The 18069-nt window shown below is 35.3% G+C and overlaps 2 protein-coding genes across 4 annotated transcripts; one reads left to right on the top strand and one right to left on the bottom strand.

The window, feature by feature from the left end:
• The first annotated feature begins 996 nt into the window (after positions 1-996).
• Positions 997-11909, top strand: LOC129792518 (arf-GAP with coiled-coil, ANK repeat and PH domain-containing protein 2). Its single transcript, XM_055831618.1, has 8 exons — positions 997-1214; positions 1306-1596; positions 1680-1950; positions 5105-5158; positions 5298-5576; positions 8542-9585; positions 9655-9875; positions 11551-11909. The coding sequence occupies exons 1-8, from the start codon at positions 1162-1164 to the stop codon at positions 11708-11710; spliced, it is 2373 nt and encodes a 790-aa protein (XP_055687593.1). The 5' UTR covers positions 997-1161; the 3' UTR covers positions 11711-11909.
• Positions 11910-12843: 934 nt separating this feature from the next.
• On the bottom strand, positions 12844-16958 carry LOC129792526 (transmembrane protein 11 homolog, mitochondrial). 3 transcript variants are annotated; one of them, XM_055831633.1, is made up of 5 exons: positions 16864-16880; positions 16241-16358; positions 15921-16070; positions 14051-14231; positions 12844-13970 (listed from the first exon to the last, which is right to left on the bottom strand). In XM_055831633.1, the coding sequence occupies exons 2-5, from the start codon at positions 16276-16278 to the stop codon at positions 13800-13802; spliced, it is 540 nt and encodes a 179-aa protein (XP_055687608.1). In that variant the 5' UTR covers positions 16279-16358; positions 16864-16880; the 3' UTR covers positions 12844-13799. The 3 variants fall into 3 exon arrangements, with proteins under 3 accessions (XP_055687608.1, XP_055687607.1, XP_055687609.1); XM_055831632.1 differs by lacking the exon at positions 16241-16358 and having other exon boundaries at positions 16653-16958; XM_055831634.1 differs by lacking the exon at positions 16241-16358 and having other exon boundaries at positions 16864-16948.
• Between the last annotated feature and the right edge of the window lie 1111 nt (positions 16959-18069).

The raw sequence follows: 18069 nt of genomic DNA, 5'->3' as shown, positions 1-18069 counted from the left end.
AATGGCGTAAAAAAAGATTTTTTCAGACTCCTCTGATTTCTTACAAACCTTTAAAAAAATAAATCTCTGATTTATTGATTGTTAAATAAATAAATAATAAATAAAATTTGTGGGAGCGAGAGAACGGTTCAGTAGAGACGGGAGGAGACAGAGAGGGTTTGTCGTAGTGAGGACGTTGGAGTGTGCAGAAGTAATGGGCGAGAGTGACATTGAGGAGATTCAACAAGAGGAAATAGGAGCATATGCATTTTATATTGCTGACAATTATTTTTTCTATTCTATTTATTGTAAACAAAATCTGAGTAGAAATCGTAGAAAAATACTCGCGCAGTTGTAGAAAATGAATTACAAAAACATTTAAAAGGTTTTGTATAGTTGAAGAATCTCGCAGAAGTTTTCATTCGGTAAAGAAGTATTGTAATTGATCGTTAACAGGAAAAATATTCTTATTAGAATTGAATAATGGCTAGATTCAGGCGTAAGAAAATTCTGATATTTTTAAGATAAAATGGCCTTTTAGTACTCAACATCTGCAGTTAAATCGGTCTTCGACTTCTGCGAAAATGACTTAGAAAATTTTGAATTTCAATGTTCAGAAAACTTTAAACATATTGATTGGAAAATAAATGGCACTATTAGTAGGTACTATATTTATGTAATTTATAAAAGCGAAATAATTGTAGTTTAAGAAAAATCTTGTAGAATTTCTTTTATTTAAAAAAAATCGTTATACTTAAATTTTTTTTGATAAAAAAATATTATTACGATTTTTGTAATAAAAGGGAATATTTTTTACTAAAGAAAAATTTTCACTCAATTCAAGCTCATTCCTAGTTTGATCTGATCTCACAGGACTTTAAAGTTTCTTTTGGAAATCAGAATACCATCAGGCCATAAAAGTTTTTTTTTGAAATTGAAAATCTGTTAAAATCGCATAGAATCACCCTGTGATGCGAAAGTTCCATAAATGAGTGTGAGCATACTGCAGAGTCTCCCAATCTCATTTGTGTTTTTCTCGGAGGCGAACTCTCAGCACAAAAAAAGAGACGATGAATTGACAGTGAGAGAATCAAACAATTAATCATCACAGAGAGATCTAAGAAATTTGTAGTGAGTAGTGAGTGCTGCGACGTGGTATCCTCTTGAATTTACGCAGCCACAATGAAGTCCAAGATTGACTTCTGCGAGGCCCTCAAGGATTCCCCGACATTCCGGTGAGATTGAGTTTTCTGCCCAACAAGTGGCCTGCTTTTGGTGGAATGTCTTCCGTGAGCTGGAATGTTGTGTCTTTGATGCCTTTTGTAGGTCAGTATTAGAAGAGGAGGAAAATGACATCGAGCACTTGGAGCAGAAGATTGAGCGAGTGCTGAAGATGTGCACGTCAGCTGTGGATTCCGGGAAGGAGTACGTGAAGAACAATTCAGCCTTTGCCACGTCCCTGTGGGACCTTCAGAGGCACTTTAAGGACGATCGGACGTCCCACAGTGCCCTGGAGAAGATCATCCATTGCCTGCAGGAGATGAATAAATTCCACACAATCCTCCTGGATCAGGCAAATCGAACTGTCTTGAAGAATCTCACGTCATTCATCAAAAGGTAAAGAAGAAACATCTCATGCTGTGAAATCTCTGTGAGTTTTCATCCACAAATTAACGAGAAAAAAAATCATTTAATTGTAGTGAGATCAAGGAGGTGAAGGACTACAAGAATCTCTTCCTGAAAGTATCAGAGAATCTCGATGGGGCATTGCAGAAGAATGCCCAGGTGAATAAAAATAAACCCACTGATGTTCAGGAGACGGAAAATTATCTCTCAGCCACGAAATCTTGCTTCCAACATACGGCCCTTGACTACGTCAACATCCTCACGATGCTACAGGCCAAGAAGAAACCCGAAATACTCTCAACCCTCCTCAGCTATGTCCAAGCATGCAGCACGTACTACCACCAGGTGAGTTTCCCACCCTTTTGCCCTTTTACACGCACACCTGTAACACCTCAAAAGGGGGTGAGTTGATGTTGGAAAAGGTCACAGAGTTTATGAGCAAGCCCATGACCTCCCTCCCTCCCTCCCTGTATGGCTCAACAACACACCCCAAAAGGGAATGGCACGCTTGAGAAATAAAACCTCCACAGAGTGTGCAAAAAAAAAGTGAGAGTTCGGGCGAACTAATAAAATTCCTCAACGGAAACACAAAATGAATTCTTAATCATTTCCCTCCACACCGCCGCAAGAGACACACTCTTGACTCCCTTGAGGAAGGAGACACGGAAATTTGGGGCAAAATTATGAGATGTTTAGTCGATAAATTTGATAGTCATGCTGAATCTCTCAAGGCACAGAATTATTTGTATTTAGGGGTGCCCCAACAGAGATTCCTACATTTAGAATTTAGTGGTGAAGTGAACTTGCCGTAGAATTGGAATTTATATTTTATCAAAAGAGTCGTACAGTTGAGCGTGAAAAGTATTAAGAAAAAGTAAATTAAAAATACATTTTTATGTGATGCAAGAAGCGCACCATCCATTCAACACTACTCAATTATTTTTTATTTAAGTTTCACAACTTCTAAACCTGAAGTTTAAGAATAAGTTTGAAAAAACAATTTTATATTTATCCGTTTAATCGTTTAAGAATCTTTACTTAATTTGAGAGCTTAAATAAGACAATTCTGACTTAAAATCACGATTTTAAAATGCTTCGTTTTACGTTTTTAACCCTTTAACGTCCAACGTGAAACATAAAAACATTGAAACATGCGCTCTTTTATCGCGATTTTTATTCTATGATTTTTTTTAGAGGACTTTTCTCACTCAGAACGTCTTCTTTGACCCCTTATGCGCGAATTTGATGCATTTGTAACATGGAAAAACAATTACATTCATAAATAATTGAAAAAATAAAATGTTTCACGTCTGGGTCAGCGTATGGTATGACCCAAAAAACCTTAAAGGGTTAACTGGGTTTTCAATTATCCTTCAAAGTCCTTGAAAATGTTCTTTTGTGGTCGTAAATATTCAGAAATTCTGTCGGAAACTATTAAGACGATTAAGACATATTTTAATATCGAGTGCAATGGTGTATAAAAAACTAAATTAAAAACAAAATCTATCTTCGATGAACCGAATATTTGTTGAAGTCATGAAAAGCTCAAAAATCGTCGTTTTATCAATCTTTTTGTGGAGATGTTTTGAAAAATAGCAATCAAATTAAACTTGTGCGTAAAATATGTAAATAAGGTCGCTAATAATTCTAATCGTACCAAATCCAACAGAATAATTTCACTTTTTTCCACAAATCTCGAAAAATTCACATTTTCAGTTTTGATAAGGCAAAGATGGTTTGAAATAAACATTTAAATAGGGAAATATTCTATTTAGAATTTTTCAACCAGATTCAAAATTATGAAGACTGACAGAAAATTAACTTGTCTACTTATCCCTCCTATAATCCCTTTCATTAATCTTTTTTTCATTTTATTTTAACTTGCATGCATTTACATATGTCTCATTAACTCTTCATTTTCATTTTGTTGACTTAATTAAAAATCAAGATCATCATAATATTATATTGTTTATTTTATTTATTGAGTGTTGTGTTATTCCTAAATTAATTCAACAAACTCAAAGATAAAGACAAAGTTTCGTTATCAGTTCTATAAATTTTATGCTCCATGCAATTGTTTACATTTCGTCTAAAGAGAGAGAGAATTAACCATTTAGGGTTGAGTTTATTTAATAAGATTGTTAAAATAATCGCGCACTTTATCAACTGAATTTTTGAGCAGCGCGGCCTGCCGCGTGCTCGTTCACTTTGGGTTCTCTGAGCGATCTAACAAGTTTTTATCATTGACACAATGTCATGATTTTCAGTCTATTTTTCCTTTGACATTTTGGAACTTTCCAGTGACCACCTCTGGAATTATTCAAGCCTTCAAATGGCGCCAAATTTGAATTTATTAAGACAATTTGCAATTATTTCAACAAAGATTAAAGTTTAATGCCTAATGTTTTATGTTTTAAAAAGATTTTACTTTGAATTTGTAATGTATGGAAGGATTTTTCTTATTATACGGTGTGAAAAAAAAAAGGATTTGAAGAAACAATATAAATTGTTTTGATTTAATTTTCAAGATGGCGACAAGAAAAAAATTTAAAGAATCGATTAACGGTGTTTCAGTTGATCTAAGAAAAAATTCTAACCTTTGACAGACACATTTCGTTAATAAAATACTTAGTTTGAGGAATTTCTAGGTGCAAAACCAGAAACTTAAATGGCTTAAACGTTTCAACCCATTAAATGATAAAAGATTTAAATATTTTTTTAATTTAAATTCTATTGCACAAACTATCTCCGCTAAACCTTTCAATGATTTATTTATGCTCCTGTGGCTCCTTTAAATCTTTTTTCGTGAAATTGCAACACTTTAGAATGAATGGCGCGAAATCACCTCTCTCTTGTGTTGAATTAATAATTTTACAAAAAGAACAAAATTCACGTGCTGAAATTGCTTTTGTAAAAAAAATAAAACAACGAAAAAATGCCGCGTATTGAAGATATCTGCGAAGCAATGCGAAGATAATGAATTAAACTTTTTTTTTTTTCATATAACATCTTTGTAACGGCATGTCCAGCTTGATTTCTTGAGACAGTGTGTCCAGGAAATTTCTCTCTCTCTATCTCTTATTAATTACTTCCACCTAGATAGGGGAGCAGTAAAAAGAAAAAAAGAAAAAATTGAGTGAGGTCCCATTAAAAACGATAATGGCAGTGATTGAGGAATAAAATTGTGATTGCAAAAACACAGTGAAGAAAAATTTCTCAAGCACTTCGTGACCTTTCTTGCGTGTGCTTCAGTACAACGTTGTGTGTATGATTAATTGAATTGCTCAACTGGCGTGCTCTTTTTTTTCGGGGGCGGGAGGGTAAATACGTATACAGAGAGAGAGAAAATGAAGCGGAAATGGGATAGAAGAATAAGAATATCTCCTTCTATCCGACCGATAAGGAAAAGTGGTGTGGTGGTGACACATTTTCACTCATTTTCGCGATTGATTAGCAATTTTTTAACACGCCCGCTGTTTTTTTTTGCCTCTTTCCGCAGGGCTCGGATCTGTGTGAGGACTTTGATCCGTATTTCAAGGTGTTAGCTGATGATGTGAGTTGATTTTTTGAATTATTATTTTTTTTTTAATTGAATTTCCTCTTAAAGATCAAAAGCGAGATGAGAAATAAAAGAAAAAAAAATTGTTCTCTTCAGGATGTTTGTAAACAAAATGATTTTGTCTATACGGCAGATCGGGACGATGCGATCGGATTATGCCACATTGGAGAAGACAATGCAGAATCGTCATGCTTCGGTGACAAATTTCGATCAGGGCCAAACGGAGGGGTATCTCTTTAAGCGAACCTCAAAGGGCTTCAAGACGTGGAATCGTCGCTGGTTTTACATTTCCGGCAATCAGTTGCTCTACCGGAAGCGCAATGGCGAGGAGAGCCCAACAGTTATGGAGGAAGATCTCAGCATTTGTACCGTTCGACTTGCCGGTGAATGTGATCGGAGATTCTGTTTTGAGGTAAGAACAAATAAAAAGCAAAAAATAGACTATAGGTGAGCTGCTGACCTCTTGCATGAACTGTGCTCTTATAAAGCGTGCAAAACAAATAGAAAATGGAACAGTGGCGTAGTTAGAGAGAGTGTTTGAAAGTCCAAATCTAAACTCTCTTAAAAAGGATTAGAAACCGATTAGATTTTTTTCTTTTGAGATCAAAAGAAAATTAAAATGCCAAAAACTACACGAAATTTTTATAACAAAAAAAGATTTTGAAACGTTAGAAAATTAAATGTCAAACGATAGAAAACCAAACGTTAAAAGATAAATGTTAAACATTCCAAAACCAAACGTTAAACATTGGAAAGCAAAAAGTCAAACATTAAAAAAACAAACGTTAGAAAACTTCAGTCACACATTACAAAACCAAAAATCTAACGTTAGAAAAAAGACAAACTTCAAAATTGCTAAAATAAAGCTAATTGTCTAAAGCAGTTAATTTGAATGCTTCATCCGTCTATGTAGTTTTAATTAGCTCTTTATTCGTACCGTTCCTACACAGTTAACCCTTTCAAGTCCGCAATCAATCTAGCGAGCTGATTGAACTGAATATAATTTTTTGTGGGTTTCTTTGAGCTCAAATTAGACATTTTTAGCAAAAATGTCAACTCAAAAATTTTCAGTTTTTCGTCCTTCCTGATCCTGTGAGTCCTTGGGTAGGGGAGACCGGGGCTAATAAAGTAACTTAAGGGTTTGGAAAAAGCCAAAAATATAATATTTCCTAGCTAGATAGAACAAAATGATCTGAGAAAGAGTTGTAGGGCAGTAAATTTCCTAAAGAAATGAGGTATACATTTCGTCTTATCTGTTTGGGAAATATGATATTTTGAGCTTTTTCTAAACCCTTAAGTGACTTTTTTAACCCCGGTTTCCCCTATGTCCTTTTGCGGTCATAAAATGATCAGTGATTGTAAAGACATAGTCTTGTACTAATTTGGACTCAATATTCATAAAATAACTATGCAAAATGAAATATTTTCAAAATCGAATGTTTGGGTCAGCGTATGACCCAACGGATCTTAAAGGGTTAAATAATGTAAACACCCTTTAGCACTCTTTGTGCTCATTTTTCGAACTTAAAATGTTTAACATTTAAAACATTTAGGTATAGAATTTCATTTGACTCCAATTTGATCAAAATCGAATAAATTAGAAACTGAGTTATGACAGATTTTCAATGAAAAAGTCAATCATAACGCGTCCAGTTATAAGAGTTGGTGTCCCACAACGTGTAGAAGTTTGTTTATGCGTTATAATGCGATTTGTGAGCAGATTAGTAGACAACTTTAATTTTTTTTGTAAAATTCAACAATTTGATGGATAAAAATGGTCATATCTCTGGTTCTATAAGACCTACAGAAATTTCTTGACTAGTTTTGGAAAGGTATTAAAACAGGCTATAAATTAACATAAATTTCAATAATTTTCAAGGTCACCTCCAGAACACAAAATGGCGGATTTTTGTTCTACCAAAACAGTTTTTTACACTTTTTGTCCTCAAGGAATGGTCTTAGAGGTTTCTGATGTTCTAGAAAGTTGTAGAGTTTTGCAAAACCTTTAATTTGATACAAAGATGAGTACAATCGGTCAAGCCGTTCAGGAGATATGGTTCTTAGAACTTTTCAAATTCAAGAATTTTTCAAATGGCTATATCTTCTAAACGGTGACATAGATTTTCTTCATTTTCGGACTGGTGAAAGATATTAAGTCAGGCTACAACATATTAAAATTTAAAGGAAATCGATAATGGGGATTCGGAGATATTGCCCCTTAAAGTTAGGCAATTTTTGTTTTTGATTTTAGCGCCTCTTGCGGACATTTTTGGAACTCGGAATGTTCTAGACAGTTGTAGGGCTTCTTGAAACCTTTCATTTGAACCTAAGTTGGTCAAAATCGGTCAAGCCGTTCTCGAGTTATATTGAAAAAACACTTTTTGCTTTAGGCCGCCATATTTGCTAAACGGCTAGACCGATTTTCAAGTATGAATTATCGATGAAAACATCTCACTGAGCTCTACAACATACTAAACTTTCAGACCTCTAGCTATAAGGGAAGTGGTTGACGGTAGTTCAAAATGGCGGACGGCGGCCATCTTGGATTTTGAAAATGCAAAAAAATGAAATTTTACACCCACATTTCTATAGAAAACTTCAAACCCGAAGTCTCTATCTGTTATTGTTCTCGAGCTATAAAGCAAAGTTTGGGCGACCGGCCGGCAGGACGGCCGGCAGGCCGGCCGGAACAAAATTTTTCCACCACCATTTTCATAATGTGGGATGTCTAAAACGTGCTCATACCAAGTTTGAGCCCGATCTGAGGTGGTCGGTTTTTCCGACGATTACAATACTTGGTGTTGGCCACGAAGTGGAACACCAACTAATTAGTACGATCACAGGGTGGACACAAGGTTTTTTTTTTAAATACTGAATGTTTTAAATTTTCTGGCGAATCATCGGAATATTTTCCAAGATAGAACTTTTAATTTCCTGCAAAACCGAAAAACTTTTTTTAGGCTTCAAATTAGTAAGTCAGACAGAATTTAGTGCTCTTTAAGCCTTAATTTAGTACTTTCAGGCTCCTTGTGTTAAATCTGAGTCTCTTTATGACCAAAAACAATCCAAATAATTATTTTCAATTTGAATTTAGTACTTTTTAGACTTTTTTATCATAATTCCATGCAATCTTGCGATATTTTCTTTTAGAGATAGCAAAATCTACGATCTTGGTTCTACTTTGATTATACTTATTCACTCCTTGAAGATATTTATTAAACTTGTCTTAAATTATGCTCACACAAAGTTTACTCCCGATCTTTTAAAGCCTTTGAGTTTAAGGACGTACTAAGGCCAATTAAATTCAAACACTCCCTTAAAAGAAAATATTTCTCATTTCAATGACCATCACTGTGTCTCTGTCTAACCCGCAATAGGTGATCTCACCCACAAAAAGCCACATGCTGCAGGCAGATTCAGCAGATGCCCTCAAAGCGTGGGTTTGTGCCCTTCAGAGTGGCATTGGGGCGGCAATTCAGAATAATAACTCCAAAACACTCCTCATGCCCTCAGGGAGTGAGCAAAAACATCCTTCGGGTGACATGAAAAAGGTCAATTGGGAGTACTTCCTGACAATCCCCGGGAATAGTTCGTGCTGCGACTGTGGTCATCCACAGCCAAAGTGGGCGTCAATTAATCTCGGTATTACACTTTGTATCGCCTGTTCGGGGATCCATCGTAGCCTGGGGGTGCACTACAGCAAGGTACGCTCCCTCACATTGGATGCGTGGGAACCGGAGATTATTAAGGTGATGACAGAATTGGGCAATGGGGTGGTTAATCGGATTTACGAAGCAAATGCCGATGGGGAGGACATTCAGAGGGCCACTGAGGATTGCGACATTGCCGTGCGTGAGGCGTGGATAAAGGCAAAGTACGTGGAGAGACGCTTTGTGGCCTCGCTGACGTCCATAACGGATGCTCTCTGTGCCGAAAGTGCACGCAGCTTTGCGGCAACATCAAGACGCGGGAGGGCTTTTCAGGCAGCTCGTTGGAGTGTGAAGAAGATGCGTCGTCGGCAGAAGTCTACGCTCAAAGCATCGCCAGAGGAGACATCTGTTGGCTCATCGTCTGGGCATGAGGAGCAAAGTGAGCACGATGAGGAGGATTGTAGTGAGGACAAGGATGAAGGAGATGAGAAGCAAGCAGTCAAGGTGGACGTGGTGTTTGGGGAGAATCTCAGTGAACCCCTCAATCAGGAATCCTTCTACATTGACTCCGACGACGAATCAATAAATGACGAGGAGCAACCGCAGGACAATGAGGACATTCAGAAACTCAATGCAGACGTTCTCCTCTACAAGGCAGCTCTCGTTCACAATCTACCCGTTATGAGTCAAGCTCTCGCACTCGGTGCCACGAAGAATTGGACAAATGTCGATGATCTCGACCGGACTCCGTTGCATCAAGCAGTCCTTTCGGTAAGTCCTGCCAGCCTGTCTTTGAGAAATCTTCTGAACTGGCTCAATGTCCGAATTTTCCTTTTTAAGGGCTCCGTGATGGCGTGCGAGTTTCTCCTGCTGAATGGTGCTGATATTAATGCCAAAGATCGCAAAGGGTACACCCCATTGCACCTGGCCACGGAGAAGGGGTGCACAGCTCAGGCGTACCTGTTGCTGAAGAATAGGGCCAAATATGATATTAAAACATTGGACGGACAGCAAGCCATCGATATTGCCGTAGAGAATGCCAACGCTGACATTGTCACACTGTAAGCTTTCTTTTTTATTTATTTTATTTATTTATTTATTTAATAAAGGGGGTGCCATCATAGCTGATGATTCCCCTGTTTTTTATTTAATTTTTTAATTTTTCTTTTTACATAGGTACTTTGATTAATTTTGGAAAATTGATCATAGTTTCTGGGGAACTTCAATAGCAAATTGGCTTTAAAAAAATTGAAAAAATAATTTAATTTGTTTGAAATTAAAATTTTTGTGTTGAGGCCCTAATTTTTCAATCTTGAGGTCTCAAGCAATGAAAGATGAAGCTTTAATGTCTATAATTTTTAGCGATTTTATGGTCTCAAAAATCATCATTCTTGAGGTCTTTAAGTCCTAAACATTTTTTGAGGTCTGAAATCTAATATTTTGCGATTTTTAAGGTCTCTAAAGACCTCAGAAATTATCTCTGCAGTCTTTAAACTTTAGAGTTTAAAACAAAATTTTTGAAAATTTAGGGTCCTATAGAATCAACTTCTGAGGTCTTAAACAATCAGCATTGCAATCTAGAGCTCTCAATCAATCATTCTTTGGATCTTGGCAATAAATTATACAACCTTAAGATCTCAAATGATTTCTATTGATGTAAAGAGGTCCTAAATATATTTTTTTTAAATTTTGAGGTCTCAAACATTTCAAAACCCTTAAGGTCTTCATATCCTAAACATTAGATTTTTTGATTATTTGAAGTCTCTATCGATATCAATGCGGTTGTCAGGGTTCTTACTCTCTTTTTGATCTTGAGGTCTCAAAAAATAGACGTTAGATTTTTATGGTTTGAACAATAAATTTTTATTGTTTGAATAATAAATTTTTATTGTTTGGACAATAAATTATAGAATCTTGAGGTCTCAAAGATCTTTCTGGATTTAAATAGGTCCTAAACAAATCTTTTTGCAATTTGAGTTCTCAAAAAAAAAACTTTTCACAAATCTGATGTATCAATTTTTAACCTCTATGGAGTTTTTTTTAAATAAAATCATGCATGAGGTCTCAAAAAATATTTTTGCAATTTTGAGGTCCTAAACAATTTTTCTTAAAGATAATAATTCTTACAATCTTGAGATCATCTCTGTCTTCAACAATAAATTTTGAAATCTTGGGGTCTCAATCTCTCTCAGGAGGGAAACTCTGAGGAATATACTTGAAAATATTCCTCACTCAATTTCTATTGAAATAAATTGAATTTTTGAAATTCTTCCAAGCAAAATAATCATCAGAAGTGATCGTTAAATTTAATAAACAAAATGGAATTCATTGAAATATAGATCATCAAATTCATTTAAATTCTCACTGTAGAAACTTCCATCGTGTTAGCCTCGAATGTAATCTTTCCTCTTTGAAGATAAATAAATTGCTCACAAAGCTCAGAATATTTCCAAGCATTTAGAGAGGAGTGCTGACTGCCTGTTTATGATATAATCGACAAGTGGGCATTAAGTATTGAGAGATAAATTGAGGAGAGAATCTCATGAAGAACTCTCATTGCTTCTCTCTCTCAGAGTTGCGATCTTGAGGCAATTAATTAGCGCGCGACGACTCTTTTGTATTATTAGCTGGTAGTCTCTAATTTTTTTCTTTCTACTTACTTTCCGCTGTGGAATGTCTCGTTGAAATGCGGAATTTTTAATGGAATTTAAAAACGAAAATTCCTCTTTTTTCAAGACTCCGCTTGACGAAGCTGAATGAAGAGATTGGGCTGTCGGAGCAGGGAATTGGCGGTGATGAAACTTACAACGATGTCATGAAGGATTTCTCCAATTTTGCGATTAATCAACCGCATCGTCTACAACGCTCCAAGCCTGATGGGCAGGAGGCGGAATAAACTCGCGAATGAATCTCATATGTTATTCCACTAACTGTATTTTGTAGGATACTTTGTGTTTTCTTTTTTTTTTTGCTAATTATTTACTGTTTATATTATATACAAAATTATTCTATTATATACAAAAAGAAAAAAATGTTGTTCCAATTTATGGATTTAAAAATAAATATATAAATGATAAAAAATATTTCAAAACTGATTTAATTGTTTTATTTTTTAAATCCTTTTAGAAATGATTAAGTTGGTAAATATGGTAAATAAGCGTATTTCGTTGGTAAATTTTGAAGACTAACACAATAGGCCTAGTTTTTGATAAATGAAGAAAAATGTTTAATGGTAAAATTTGGTAAGATGGTAAACTCTTAATGAAAATTTTATCCTTCATCATATGTCCTGTGAAGGACAATAAGCGTTCAAAAACCCCAATTTTTGTAGGCTCCTTAGAAATTATTTAATTGATTAGAATAAACTTTTCAGGAATTTTTATACAATATGGAGTTTTTGAGATATTTTGAGGTTAGGTTCTTTTTAAATTGTTCAATAACTCAAAGAAAATTAATCCGATTTCAACAAACTTATTTAGTAAATTTTCTTTGTTAATCGAAGATGATTTCTACAGATTTTTTTTGAAATCGGTTCAGTAGACTTTTTGAAATAACAAAAATTTTAATTTTGATTTGTCACCTTAGCGGTCCCTTTTGAAACTTTCAATGTTCTTGATAGTTGTATGGCTTCTTGAGATCTTTTATTTGAACTCTATTTGATGAAAATCGGTTAAACTGTTTTTGAGTTATGATTGATTTTCGATTAAAAATTGTAGCAACCATATTGGCTCAACCGCTTGACCAATTTTTGAAAATCAGTTTTCGTTTGAAAGGTAATGATAACGCTTTTCCCGGAACATTTACCAAATTACCAATAGTTTTCTTTCCCCGCTTACCTTGAACCTTAACCAATAATTCTTCCATTTATTATTGAAAGAAGTTTAATAAACAAAATTACCATTTTAAGAAAAATTAAACCAAATTAACCAACAATTTTTTTCAGTGTATAAATTGAAAAGTTTATAGAATTTTTTAAACAACCTTTCAGGGAAGATAAAGGAATAAGAAAAATATAAAGAAAAAGACAGATTTTCAGGTATATCACCTCTCACTATATTTTACTTAACAATTTTCTCATTGACTGGAACTAATAATTCTTTTCTTACATGCCTAAATCTTGTGCTTCTTTGCCATTCTTCTGCACGACGAAAGTCCAAGATTTTCTCTATAACAATGTTTGACTAAATCGTCGGAAAGAATAAAATAATTTTAAAAAAAATGGAGACTCTTCTGTTGCTTCTACAAAAAAAAAAAAACAAGATCTCTCCATTTTTCTCTTCTTCTTTGTTTAATATCATTTTTCACTCTAAACGCGTGACTTGTTAAAACACCTTCTTTCAACAACGAAAAAATCTCCCTAATTTAAACAATAATAAACTAATGCAAATCAAAATGAATAGCATGGTCTTTTACTTGTCACAGTTTCGAGAACATTTTTTTTCCTAATAAAAATCCTTTTTTTCGCATCTTCTAAAAATTATCTTTCTTTCCTTTTTTTTTTACTAAAAACTACATCCTCGTTGCAGCCTAAATTTTTGTGATTTTTTTAAATGCATTTTCTATGCTGAGATTTTCTTTTATATCTTTCCTTTTTCATGTTCAAACCTATTTAATTATTAAATTTATTTAAAAAATAAAACAAACATCCTACGCAGACACTACAATCCACCCATACAACAGTTATTGCTCCTAAACTCTCTCTCTAAACCTCTCTCAGGGACATTTTCTTCTGAATTAAAAAGATTTCAGTTGCAAGAAAATGCGAGGAGGAAAGAGAAAATCACTATTTGGACTGTTTTTTATGTTGTTATTTTGAATAAAAAAAAGTAATGCTCAAGAAAAATCTTTAAAAAGACTAATTAAAAGATAAATTGAACAAAGATTCCTCCTCATCACTCTCTAAATTGTCCGGGAAACGCCAGAGAGAGAAATCGCATGCAAAACTCCTCTCATTTTGTTGAAAAACATCAAAAAGGGCAGCCTTTTCACTTTAAGGACACATAGAAGCGCCAGGCGCAAAAGGCAGCAGCCAAAATTGTGACTGTTCGCTGCACATAGCACTGCACGGTGTTTTCGGAGTAAACTAAAACAACCGGAAGTGCCGTATCTTTGCCCTGCATTGTGATCCTTTCGAGAGTTTTGCGATCCTTCTCCACCTTAAACCGAACAAAAACCCCGTCAATTTCCCTTCTTTTTTAAGCTTTTTGGAAGAGGAAATTCGGCAGGAGGTTCTTACCTGGTACTGACAGCATGGGTCGTAGTGCCACGAGACGGTATAAAGGCTCGTAAAAATGATTGATACAACACAAAGTGGGAAAGTGATGATAAAACGTTTAGGCAACAAACATCCCGTAGCAATGGACGCAATTCCCGACACAACAGACGTCTTGTGCAGCAAATTTCCAACTGTGATCCATCTGAAAGTGAAAAAGAAATTTTCCAATATCTTCATTGACCTGATGAAAGAGGAACAAAGTAATGACATTTTTCTTCAAATTCTTAATTTAAGAGATTAATTTGAGAGATATTTATTCAGAAATAAATCAAAAAGGCTTCTGGCAACTCCCTCAGGAACCTCTGACACTCAGAAACATAGCTGATGTACACGCCATTGCGTTCTTCAAAGGGTAAGTTAAGACTCAAGGGGTGTTTATCTGAATGAAAATCTTCGGATCTCCGGATTGTTTGCCAAAGACTTGGATGATTCGAAACTTAATTTGTTTTTACTCTAAAATCAACATTCTCTGGCCTATTTGAGGGTTTCTAATGTGGGGGTAGTTGACTGTCAATAGGGGATGGCAGCTATATCAGTTACCGCCCCGAATTAAAAGATCTCACTCCATGAGCAGGTTAACATTTGCTTGATAGTAAGTCAGGCGCTACAATAGCATAATAATCAATCAAGATAATTCCAATGCTAAAAACTAAAAATTGATTAACTTTCGAATTTTATAGAAGGGTCATTCTAAGGTTTCTCAAGTCCAGCATAAGTTCCTTATCAAGGTTCTGATTTTTTATTCTAACCCAGAGTATTTTAAAGGTATTAAGTAAAACTTAAGGTTCCTTAAAAATTTTTTGTTGGCAAAGGCCTAAGTTTTATTAGCTAAATCCGAATTTTCTTAAACCGAACTTTAGTTTTTCAACGTGGACCTAACTGTTTGAGTGCTGAACTTAGCTTTTCTTAAACAAAGCTGTAATTTTTAGACGAAGCCTAAGTTTTATGCGACTTGACCTCAGTTTCCTTAAACAGTATATATTAGTTAAGACCTAAGTTTTTTAAGTAAAATTGTTTAAAATTTATAAGCTAGACTGCAGTTTACTTAAACCGAGATTTAGCTCAAGTCTAAGCTTTTTAAGGAAGAGCCTTAGTTTTTAGTCAAGGACATAAGTTTTATGGGCTAGCCTTTAGTTTCCTTAAGCCGAGCTTTAGCTTTTTAACCTAGACCTAAGTTTTTGAGCTAGACCCGCTACACCTAGGATTTCTTAAATCCTTTAGTTTCTTTTAAGCTACACCTAATCTTTTAAAAGTAGGTTTAAATTTTCTTAAATCGGGTTTGATTTTTTAAAGAGCATTCTTAGAAGCTTGACCCTAAGAACTTAAACTGTGACTTAAAAAATTAAAATTTAGCACAAAGTTGCGGACAGATCTAAAATTAAACAAAGCCTCAGATATGACTCATTTTTTATCAACACGTCTTTTTTCCATCACCTTTTAATGCTCTTGATTAGCACCGAAAATGCAGCAAACAATTACTTCTGTAAAATCCCTAAAAGGAGTTTACAACAAACTTTTTCTTAGAAGATTATTCTTCTTGTTCACAATAAGAAACACAAATCCCCCAAATCTTGTTGCACAGTGTTAGCCCTTGAGGGGCTTTTTTTTCTCTCTCAAATTCATCACGATTATTTTGTTTTTTGGCGATTGCACCATTTTTTGCGGGCAATAAATCAGTGAGATAAGCTCCCTGATCTTTGGTGGATCACATGAGATGCGTCTGTAAACATTTTTGGGAGCCTTTAACCCGATAAATTCTCACAAAATCCGGCAAAAGTTGCAAAAGTGATTGCATAACAAATCAATAAAGCTTTGCTGTTGGAGGCCTCACCTGGCGGTTTCCTCTCCTAGACGCGGGGGTTCAATTATGATGTACTTGAATCTGGCATAGAGAGCCTTATCGAGCTCTGATTCAAAGTTCTCCTGGGCATTCCCATCATCGTAGACTTCCTTGACGATGAAAACAGTCGGTTGGTGTTCACTGAAAGGAGCAAAATGTTGCTGCAAATTAGAATTTCAGGTGGAGGCTCTGCGGTTGATTTGTCTGCGGGGGTGGCAATGAGGCGAGATTGTGGGTAGATTTATGTGCAAAATGCTTTTGTGAGAGATTCATTTTTGTTTTCTTTTCTTTTCTAATTTAGGGACACTCACTCAATGGGACTGAGGCGCTTCCCTTCGCTAAAATCCATTTGAATTTCTTGAATTTTCTGAAATTTTTTTCACGAGGAAGCCTTCAAGGTCTTTCGCTACCCACAGTGCCCCTCAGTTGCTATCACACAAAAAAAAAAAACACTTTGATAATAAAATCCTGATCAAATAAATTAATCTCCAAACGGAGTTCCGGAACAATTGGGGAAATAACAGAGAAACAAATACTAAAAAATTACAAAATAATTTTCAAGGTTATAACCGCGAATGATTTGCATTCCGGGGAGGTCACCAAGAAGTGCCCCCCAGGAGGAATGCATTGTGCAAAAACAAGAACAAAGGACGCAACACAAAGGCAGATAAAGATAAAGACAAGAAAAATAAGAAATTTGTAAAATGAGAAGATGATAAAAACCTTTGAAAAGAAACTCGCAAGCGTTCAGCCAATGATTCCATGATTTTCTTTTATTTATTTTTTTATATTTCTACAGGAAAATGGCACGTGATTGCTTCACAAGCAGATGATGGGTGAGATGGAATCACTAAAGACGTGTGGATGAATGTAATGCAAAAGAAGCGCACGATGTGATAATAAAATGGCAAAAAAAACACACAAGAAAATCTACCTCATAATTTCTCAAAAATAAAAAGAAAACACTCAATTTGGAGGTTATGTTCACACTGACATTCAAGTTTCCCGCACGAGCGGAACCCCTTTTTTAGCACTCTAGCGGGAATAATTGTAATGAAAATGTTCGTTCATTTTTTTTTCTTTTGAAAAAACGACCGTTGAGCGGTTATTTTCATATGAAATAAAAAATAAAGAAAATTATGATTTTCATTTTTCTTTATTATATTTCGCCTTCACTCATTAATCCTGGGATCCTGGGAATCATTGAGAAAGTCCTTCTTCGAGTCGTAAGAAAATCCAAAACTTTCAAGACAGCCACAGAAGAAGAAAACACCGCACCGACCAACTTCTTTTTCTGTAGAATTCTTTTCTCTCAGCCACTTTTCCCATATTTTGTGAATTTTCCACGCTCTCTGTACGATTATTTGTTGAGAAAACGCAAAAAAACAATATTTTTTCATCTCAAAATTGAACCGCAAATAACACCATGAAGTTAGCTACAGTTTTACGGGAAACTTTTTGAATGGAAAAATTGTTAGTGGGCTGAAGCGGCTTAACCGAAAAAATGGACGAGCAGTGAGTTGAAAGCGCGGAAAAAGTTTTCTCTCTAAAAAAAGGAATTTTCTTCGATTTCCACTCCGTTTCCGTGAAAAATAAGTGATGCATTTCCCAAAGGAATGCACGGTGTAGTGATTTAATGAAAATTTGGTTGTTTCGCGCCTGAAAAACAGAGTGGAAAATACAACAGGGAAGTTCGCGGCGTCGCGTTCGGGAGATTCTGTGAGAAAAGCGTTTTTGCGTGGCGTACGGAGAGCCCCCAAAATGGAGATTTTCTCCCCTTTGCTTTGAGCATCAGGAGAAAAAACTCAGTCAGGCGGCATCAGAGGGATTCTAGAACGTCTCTTGGACTCCTGGATGCCAAGAAAATTGCCTCAGATGTGCTGAAAACCGCCCCGCCTCCTCCAAGTGACGCCATCTTTCCGGGAAATGGAAGATCTGCCCGCTGAGACGTGAAAATTAGGGCATAAAGCCAGGAGAGCCCCTTCGGAATAACATAAGATAAGTTCAGATCTAAAATGTCCTTAATCCCTTTTATGCAAGCCGGATTTCTCAGGAAAAATCAAATGCTCAAACTCTGTTTTTTTTTTCCTTCAAAAATTCAAAAAGTTAACCCTTTCATGACCTAATGAGATCTTCAAAT

This window comes from Lutzomyia longipalpis, chromosome 3 (assembly GCF_024334085.1).
Source record: "Lutzomyia longipalpis isolate SR_M1_2022 chromosome 3, ASM2433408v1".
Lineage (NCBI taxonomy): Eukaryota > Metazoa > Arthropoda > Insecta > Diptera > Psychodidae > Lutzomyia > Lutzomyia longipalpis.
Note: the sequence above shows the minus strand (reverse complement) of the source record. Positions and strands in the feature narration are given on the sequence as shown.

Bases quoted from the DNA above. Each gene is read 5' to 3' on its own strand.
- LOC129792526 (XM_055831632.1), bottom strand. From the start codon at position 16,693: ATGGAATCATTGGCTGAACGCTTGCGAGTTTCTTTTCAAAG. The intron at 14,232-15,920 runs GTGAGGCCTCCA...TTTCACTTTCAG, and splicing joins CTAGGAGAGGAAACCGCCAG to ATGGATCACAGTTGGAAATT. The intron at 13,971-14,050 runs GTAAGAACCTCC...GTTCGGTTTAAG, and splicing joins ACCCATGCTGTCAGTACCAG to GTGGAGAAGGATCGCAAAAC.
- LOC129792518 (XM_055831618.1), top strand. From the start codon at position 1,162: ATGAAGTCCAAGATTGACTTCTGCGAGGCCCTCAAGGATTCCCCGACA. The intron at 1,951-5,104 runs GTGAGTTTCCCA...CTCTTTCCGCAG, and splicing joins GCAGCACGTACTACCACCAG to GGCTCGGATCTGTGTGAGGA. The intron at 9,586-9,654 runs GTAAGTCCTGCC...TTCCTTTTTAAG, and splicing joins TGCATCAAGCAGTCCTTTCG to GGCTCCGTGATGGCGTGCGA.